The 8,578-nt window shown below is 37.9% G+C and overlaps 1 protein-coding gene across 8 annotated transcripts in view; it reads left to right on the forward strand.

Annotated features, from left to right (window-relative positions):
- Positions 1-8,578, forward strand: part of API5 (apoptosis inhibitor 5) — a 28,620-nt gene that overhangs the window by 9,284 nt on the left and 10,758 nt on the right. For 6 of the 8 annotated variants that reach the window (XR_014069622.1, XR_014069623.1, XR_014069620.1 and 3 more), the window contains exons 2-9: positions 137-298; positions 1,375-1,468; positions 1,912-1,977; positions 2,499-2,650; positions 4,798-5,004; positions 5,707-5,811; positions 6,832-6,921; positions 8,108-8,289. Coding sequence is in view for 4 of the 8 variants with exons in the window: in XM_081544983.1 (XP_081401109.1) it covers positions 137-298; positions 1,375-1,468; positions 1,912-1,977; positions 2,499-2,650; positions 4,798-5,004; positions 5,707-5,811; positions 6,832-6,921; positions 8,108-8,289 (1,058 nt within the window). In the remaining 4 variants the exon portion in view is untranslated. The remainder of the gene's footprint in view (positions 1-136; positions 299-1,374; positions 1,469-1,911; positions 1,978-2,498; positions 2,651-4,797; positions 5,005-5,706; positions 5,812-6,831; positions 6,922-8,107; positions 8,290-8,578) is intronic. The other 2 variants (XM_081544985.1, XM_081544986.1) reach the window with 2 other exon arrangements.

The following is an 8,578-nucleotide window of genomic DNA, read 5'->3' on the forward strand; positions in this document are numbered from 1 at the left end:
CAATAAAACTCCAAAAATAAGCCCTATTTCTTAGCCTGTGTGAAATTTTACTAATTTAAAGCAAACTCAAAGAAGTTTGTTTAGCTTCCCATTCTTCAAAATTGTATTTCTTTTCTGCCTTATTCTTTTGTTTCAGCATAAAGATGCTTATCAAGTGATACTGGATGGTGTCAAAGGTGGTACCAAGGAAAAAAGATTAGCAGCTCAGTTTATTCCGAAATTCTTTAAGCATTTTCCAGAATTGGCTGATTCTGCTATCAATGCGCAGTTAGACCTCTGTGAAGATGAAGACGTATCGGTATGTTTATGGTTGATACTTTCAACAAGTTTTCAGGTGTTGCTTTTGCCATTTGCAGACATTTTCTGCGTGTAGCTAATGTAACTGAAGTACCAGTCATTAGTGCACGCTGCCGTCGGGTCCGGTCTGGTGGGACAACATACTGGGGCTTGAATCTACATGTGAGAAAATGTATCAGCTCTTTCACCACCTTTCAGTTGTGAAAAATGCATGCAAAATACTTTGTTTTACTTATTTATTACCCACTGTTGAAAACAGTTGTGGCTCATATCTTTTTCATAGATTGTTAGGCATAGTGCATATGAAATCAGACTAGTTTTAGCTTGTAGTCAGTTTATGCTTTCTTGGATATTTAAAATAATAATAGCATTGCAGCATAAAATAGAGTTTCAACACCCCTAAATATTTTTCATAGCAGAAAAATAATTGAACTGTGAAATAATTATATGTGATTACTGGAATAGAAAGGAGTAGTTTTTCCTTGGAACAGAATTAACCATTACCATTTCTGGCTGCTGATACAAGTTCCTAAGAATTTTCAACTATTAGCCCGTGGCTTTTCAAATGAAATTAGTGAATCATCAACCTTTCATGCATAATTTGAATTTTTATATTAAACTAGATAAGCCAAGATCCTGTATTTGGAATTAAGTACACAGAATATATCCACAAATTTGACTACTGAAAATCCTAAAGTCGTTACTAGCTATGACATTGGCCACTGTAGCCATTCTTGAGGGATACTGTATGGTATGCCCATAGGTAGGTAGCAAAAACCCAACAGTTGTATGTAGTCAACATATAAACTGTTTATAATCTCAAGACTGTCTACTTGAGTCAGATAATTGTATTTAATGTCCCTTTCCACCACATTTTGTTTTAGTATTCTGTGAAGCTTGAATATTAAATTGGAGTAAATTATTTCTAAAACTGCTGAAAATCTGTTTTATATTTTTGTGACTCATATGCCTATAATTATGGCTTCTCTTGTGCTTTTTATCCTCTTTAAAGGTTGAGCTTGTTATTTTTATTCATGATAGTATTTGGTTAATTTTTTTATTTGAAATTATGTTCAGATTCGACGGCAAGCAATTAAAGAGCTGCCTCAGTTTGCCACTGGAGAAAATCTCCCCCGAGTGGCAGATATACTAACCCAACTTTTGCAAACAGGTAAGGAATTTTATTATTACCCTTTTATCTAAATGTAGTTTTTTTTTCCCTGAAGATTTGCCTCTGATAGAAATTTAAATTCTTTTTTTCATTCAGTTAGTTTGAAGCTTAATGACTTATGACTATCTGATTTCTAGTTTTGTTTTGAATTCTGTTTATAAAGGTATAATGACTGGATTCTTCAGGGGATTTTGATGCATCATGATTTGTCACCCCCCTAATTTCCTGTAGTTTCTTAACTGTACCATCTTACTACCTTAACATAAGAGCTTTCCAGGTACACTAGATCAGGGTTTCTACCCTTACAGGAAAGATGTATTTTCTTGGTACCTAAGATAAATGCTTAGTTTATGTCTCCTCTCAGTGTAATCTATGACCAACTGTCGAGTCTTAAGTTTGAAAATGAAGCAGATTATACACTGTACCTCTTTCTCTCTATCCAGATGACTCTGCAGAATTTAACTTAGTGAACAACGCCCTCTTAAGTATATTTAAGATGGATGCAAAAGGTAAGGCCACTTCTTGTTCTGAATTGTGTTTGATGTCCTAAAAAATTGGAGAGTTTGGCATTTCTCATTAAGGGTGAAGTCTGGAATTCACCCAGACATCTGTTTCATAAAAATTCTAAGTGTTCTCAGAAAAAAAAAAGCAGCTTAGCTCAAAATGTTGAGTCAAGATGACTCAAAAAACCAGCAGAAATAATTATAAAAACAGACCAAACTTTTCCCTTAGAAATATGTTGGAAAAACTCTGTTTCCCACTTAAAAGAATTCATCCAAAAATACCTGGGTTTATTTACTATTAATAATGATAGAAAAGGAATGTCATGCTCAAGCCAATTCTGAATCCATGAACAAAGTGTATGATCACTCTTATGATTGAGACTGTAGAAATTTTGGACTGGTTTAACCAGCATCAGTGATATTCATGATGTATATTAATTCACTTGAAAAGAAATGCTGTAACTCAAATTAACTTGAAGGATCCTATATAGAATTGACTTCCTGCATGCAACTATTTTGTTTTACAGGGACTTTAGGTGGCTTGTTCAGCCAAATACTTCAAGGAGAGGACATTGTTAGAGAACGAGCAATTAAATTTCTTTCTACAAAACTTAAGACTTTACCAGATGAAGTCTTAACAAAGGAAGTAGAAGAACTTATACTAACTGAATCCAAAAAGGTAAGCTTCCGTTATCTTTTAGTGAACTTCTCTAATACACAGAAACATAGTTGATTTTAGCACTATTCACCAGTGCTATACGTAGCTTGTTTATGAGATCATATATCCCATAAGAACCATTGTAGAACTTCAAGATTTTCTTATGTTGTATTTTGCACTTTGGTCACTTAACAATGGCAAGTGGAGAAGACAAAAGGAGAATGGGGTGGTAGAGGATGAGATGGTTAGACGACATCACCGATTCAATGGACATGAACTTGGGCGAGCTCCAGGAGATGGTGAGGGACATGGAGGCCTGGCATGCTGCAGTCCATGTGGTCTCAAAGAGTCAGACATGACTTAGTGACTGAACAACAACAGCAACACTTGTAATGAATCATTGTGTTAATTTAAAGGGTTTGATCACATATAAATCCTTTGTGGTATTATCCTCAAAATGTATGCATTCATCAGGTCTCTGAATGAATCATTTCCTTCAGAAAATTTTACTTATTTCCCACCTGTCTCCCTAATTTTAGGATATTCACCTGTAGGATTCTGAATCATTTCAAAATAGAAATGAAAGCACCGTGAAATGACCTGTTGTTTCATACTGTCCCATGACACTATAAGCTCAGGAGACCATGCTTATTTGTCTGTGCTCCCAGCACTAGCAGTTACGGTTGCTAAGATTTGAAAGGTGTGCCACGATTAACTTTACATTCATACAGCACCAAAGTTTGGGAATAATTTATTTGTTCAGGAAAAATCGGCGTTTTCTCTAGTGGTACCACTCACTTGCTTATTGGTAAGATATCTTCAGTGAGAGAGAAAGGAGCCGCATATTTCACTTTTGTGTCTGGTGGGGTATGTCACGATTGCTTGCTCCTTTGGTCAGTGAACAGAAAGGTTTAGACCCACCAATATGGAGGACTGAAAATTTGCATGGTCTCCTGTTTTGTTTGGGCTTCCCTTGTGGCTCAGCTGGTTAAGAATCCACCTACAATGCGGGAGACCTGAGTTCAATCCCTGGGTTGGGAAGATCCCCTGGAGAAGGGAAAGGGTACCCACTTCAGTATTCTGGCCTGGAGAATTCCATGGACTGTATATACTCCATGGGGTCGCAAAGAATCGGACAGGACTGAGCGACTCTCAGTTTCTGGGCTTCCCTGTGTCTCAGCTGGTAAAGAATCCACCTGCAATGCAGGACACCTGGGTTCTATCCCTGGGTTGGGAAGATCCCCTGGAGAAGGGAAAGGCTACCCACTCCAGTATTCTGGCCTGGAGAATTCCACAGACTGTAAGGTCCATGGGGTGGCAAAGAGTCGGACACGACTGAGCGACATTCACTTTCACTTTTCCTGTTTTGTATGTAATTATCACGTTAATGTGATTGAGGCTGCTTATAAATATAAGGAGAAAGCAATGGCACCCCATTCTAGTACCCTTGCCTGGAGGATCCCATGGACAGTGGAGCCTGGTAGGGTGCAGTCCACGGGGTCGCTAAGAGTCGGACACGACTGAGCGACTTCACTTTCACTTTTCCCTTTCATGCATTGGAGAAGGAAACAGCAACCCACTCCAGTGTTCTTGCCTGGAGAATCCCAGGGACGGCGGAGCCTGGTGGGCTGCCATCTGTGGGGTCGCACAGAGTTGGACACGACTGAAGCAACTTAGCAGCAGCAGCAGCATAAATATAAGGAACTGAATCTGATTTAACAGTTTATTGCCAGATTTTCTCGATCTTTTTTTTTTTTTTGCTATCAGCCCCTGAAGAGCCTTTTTAGATATTTTAGATTTAGATAGTATCCTTAGCTACTTTCCCATGAAATTTTTAACACCGCAGATATACTGTATATCTGTTTGTGTACTGTATGTACATCTGTGCTTTAGACGTAAAAAAGAGTAAAATACGTAAAAAAGAGTAAAATTTCCCAAGAACCAAGTGTTGTTCCCTTGGAAACAATACAGTGCACCACTGAGAGTGCGTGGCTTATTCTGAACTAGGTCAACTGAAGCTTGAAGTTGTTTTCTCTTCAGTGTTTCAGAAATATGAGCAGCAAACTGACTTCTGTGAAACTAATTTGCTATGCAGTTTCAATATTGCTGTTTCTTTTCCATTCAAGTGATAAAGATACCAATGACTATTCCGAATGGTCTCTTTCCAGGTGCTAGAAGATGTGACCGGTGAAGAATTTGTCCTGTTCATGAAGATACTGTCTGGGTTAAAAAGCTTACAGACAGTGAGTGGAAGGCAGCAGCTGGTAGAGCTGGTGGCTGAGCAGGCTGACCTGGAACAAACCTTCAATCCCTCGGATCCTGACTGTGTGGACAGGCTTTTACAGTGCACTCGGCAGGCGGTACCCCTCTTCTCTGTGAGCTCTTTGTTTTATGTAACTAGTATTTTGATTACTCTGTTGGCTTGTAATTGTGTAGATATACACTTGACCATTCTCCTCAAAGCTCTGCATAAAAGTATTAACACAGTGGAGCAATCATTTGTTTTATGGAGGCCTAGGTGAAGAGCCCAAAGCGGCAAGAAATTTCTTTAAAGTCTTGCCTAGAGACTTTTGATAAGTTTTGAGAATTTTATGTCCTACTTTGTAGTGTTAACTGAGTCTTTAAAACAGTTTAGTAACCTAACTTCTTTTTCTTAAATTTTCTAGATTGTTGTTACAGGTAAGTTTGCTGTTTTCTCTCTGGCTTTGTGCCTCCTCTGGCACTGAATCTTTTGAGATGTATGTAGCAAAGTTTAAAAAACACAATTTAAAGGAGCTATCCTTTTGGGGAAATGTATAGTCTAAAATTCAACAATGAAGTTTCCCACACAATTTGACCTTAGAATCGAAGAGTTCGAAGATATTAAAAGTCCCATGCTCCAGGTTACTTTGCAACTAAGTATATGCTGTCTGTTGAGGTTATTTCTGAGATGCTCTGGGATATGTTCTCCCATTGTATTTTAGCTGTAGTACTTGATGCTTTGATACTGAGCATTTGTTGATTGACATTCAACTATTATATTTGAGAGAATATGTATTTATTTTTTTGACAATTCAGTATTCTTTGGATTTTTACAGAAAAATGTTCATTCCACAAGATTTGTGACTTATTTCTGTGAGCAAGTTCTCCCTAACCTCAGTTCCTTGACTACCCCAGTGGAAGGTCTTGATATACAGTTGGAGGTAAGAGAAAATTTCTGGCTTTAGCACTGAAAAGGCATTGCCATATTTCAGCCTAAATGTAAACCACTAACTTGATCTGATTGCTAAGAGATTTAAGGCCTGGTGGTGGCTAGCTAATAACCTGTCCCAGGATTAATTACATGGGAATGCTTTATGGACTCATTGATAGTTTGCTGCAGTGGGAAAGCAGTGCCTGTAGTTTTCATTATAGTCATTCTCTACCTTTGTAGCCTTAATGCTTTTAAATACATTGGTCAGTCATGACAGTTCCTGTCTCTGTAACTGATAGAGCCAGGTTTAAATAGATAACACAAAATGTCGTTTATCCCTTCCTTTCTCCCCAGTTTAACCTTATTCCCCTCTGAATCTCCAGAATCTAATGTAGAGCCTGATTCTCAAAAGCACCTGATAATATTTGTTTAGTTGAACTGAAATATGGAAATGTGCCATTTCCCTCATAGGTCTTTAGGAGAGAGAAGAATCTCATTGTGCACTTAAACTGTGGTTTGCTTCACATGTCCTGGGTTTGACTTATCAGACTGGAATTGAGTAAAGCAGAGATGAACCTCAAGAACAGTGGCAGTTACTGATACTTTGAATTAGTATCCAGAGACTGGATTTGATAGCAGAGGCGGCCCAGCCTAAATGTTAAAAGTGAAGAGTTCTTACTCGTCGTTTCTTCCTTGTACATTATTGTCTGGAGCAGAAAGTGCCACGTGTGTTCCTTCCTTACTTATTCTCACGGGTGTATTGAGAGTCATGAGATCAGGGTCTTAGGGTCTGCACTGCCTCTCACATATATCGTGACTTTGCCAAGTTACATTCTCTCTCCGACCTTCAGTTTCCTCAAAGTGAAATAGAGCTGCATCTCTAATTTTTTTTTTCCCAGTTCAAACATTATGATTCTGTAAAAGCCTAATTGAAAAATAAGCAATCTTAAATAGTTATCTAGAATATTTTTTTACAATCCTTACTCATTCAATGAAAAGAATGCTAATAACAGTGAATTGTGTGTTTTAGGTATTAAAACTCTTGGCTGAAATGAGTTCATTTTGTGGTGACATGGAAAAGCTAGAAACAAATTTAAGGAAACTATTTGATAAGTTATTGGTAAGAATTTTTTTCTTTCCTTATGGCATAGTCAGTATAGCGTCCCAAAGTTTAGTAGTATAGTATTTACAGATTATGGAGAGCCAGATTTTGAAGCAACAGGTAATAATCCTAATGAGTGTTCTTAGCTGCTCAGGCCACGTATTGTCTACTTTTTTTAAAAAGTCTGTTTTAATCTTTAGCATTTCTTCTGTTGTTGATGCTTTAGACAAAATATATTACAAGATTTATATAGTAAGTTTTTCTGCTGTTTTTTCATCAAAATATTGTAAATGTTTGCTCCAGAGCACCATCGCGGTTACTACCCAGGGCCAAATAGCTTTAACAACCTAGAAGTAAAGTCATTAAGTCATAATTGTTTTTTATTTTGTGGCTTACAATTTAGGTGTCATATCCAAAAAATCATTATTACCATGACCCACGTCGAGGAGCTTTATTCCTATGTTTTCTTCTAGGAATTTCATAAGAGACATACATCTTATATTCTTATTTGTTTGTCTCTATCTGACAGACTTTGCTTAGTGTAATAATCTCTAGGTCCATCCGTGTTGCTGCAGATGGCACTATGTCACTAATTCTTATGGCCGAGTAGTACTGCGGTGTGTGTGTGTACACATGGATGCACACCTGTCTGTTTACCTGGTGATGGACACTGGGTCGCTTCCATGTCTTGGCTGTTGTAAATAGTGCTATCAACATTGGGGTGCCTGTATCTTTCTGAATTAGTTTTCTCTGGATATTTGCCCAGGAGTAGAATTGCGGGATCAAATGGTAACTCTTTTTTTCAGTTTTTTAAGAAACTGTTTTTAAGAATACTGGTTTTTTTTTAAGAATACTGTTTTAGGAGCATCAGCTTTTGTTGCCAAACCTAGATTGAATCCTGACTCTTCATCTTGTTTTTTACCTAAGTTCTCAGAGCTTCAGTTCCTTCATCTGCATAGTGCTGGGTTGGCTACTTTTGTCATCAGTAGTAGCAGCAACAGCTATACTATAGGTTAATATGGAATGTTGACAGGTTGGGTCATTGATCCAAAATGTAAAAGGGCTATCTTATGTAAATTTCTGATCTTGGTAGTTTTTAATGTTTCATGTCTTACAAGTGTGTCTTGTAATTACTCGAGTATATGTTTCACAATTAGAGTGTCTAGAGCAGATCTCATATATCTCTTGTATTTTCATCTCTTAGGAGTACATGCCTCTCCCTCCAGAAGAGGCAGAAAACGGGGAGAACGCTGGTAATGAAGAGCCCAAGCTGCAGTTCAGTTATGTGGAATGTTTGCTGTATAGCTTTCACCAGTTGGGCCGAAAACTTCCAGATTTCTTAACAGCCAAGCTGAATGCAGAAAAGCTCAAAGATTTCAAAATCAGGTGATATATGATTGAAGTGCCCCAGTCCTTGATAAAGGTGAAAGCTATCTTGAAGCTGCCTTGGTTTTGTTTCCATTTTGCAAGAGCTTTTTCCCCACCCTTTCTTACTACAATGCAAAAGAATGCAAGATCCACAAAACAGGAATGTATACAAAGATACAACTGTGGTGGCATGACAAATGCATGGCAGAAGATGGCCTTTTACAAAAATGGACTCTGGCTCTCCTCACTTGCTTTAGGATATTGGGCGGGTTCTCTGACCTAACACCTCAAATTGTCCTCAGCTGTT

This window comes from Giraffa tippelskirchi, chromosome 11, assembly GCF_054371585.1.
Source record: "Giraffa tippelskirchi isolate mGirTip1 chromosome 11, T2T-mGirTip1v1.2.pri, whole genome shotgun sequence".
Lineage (NCBI taxonomy): Eukaryota > Metazoa > Chordata > Mammalia > Artiodactyla > Giraffidae > Giraffa > Giraffa tippelskirchi.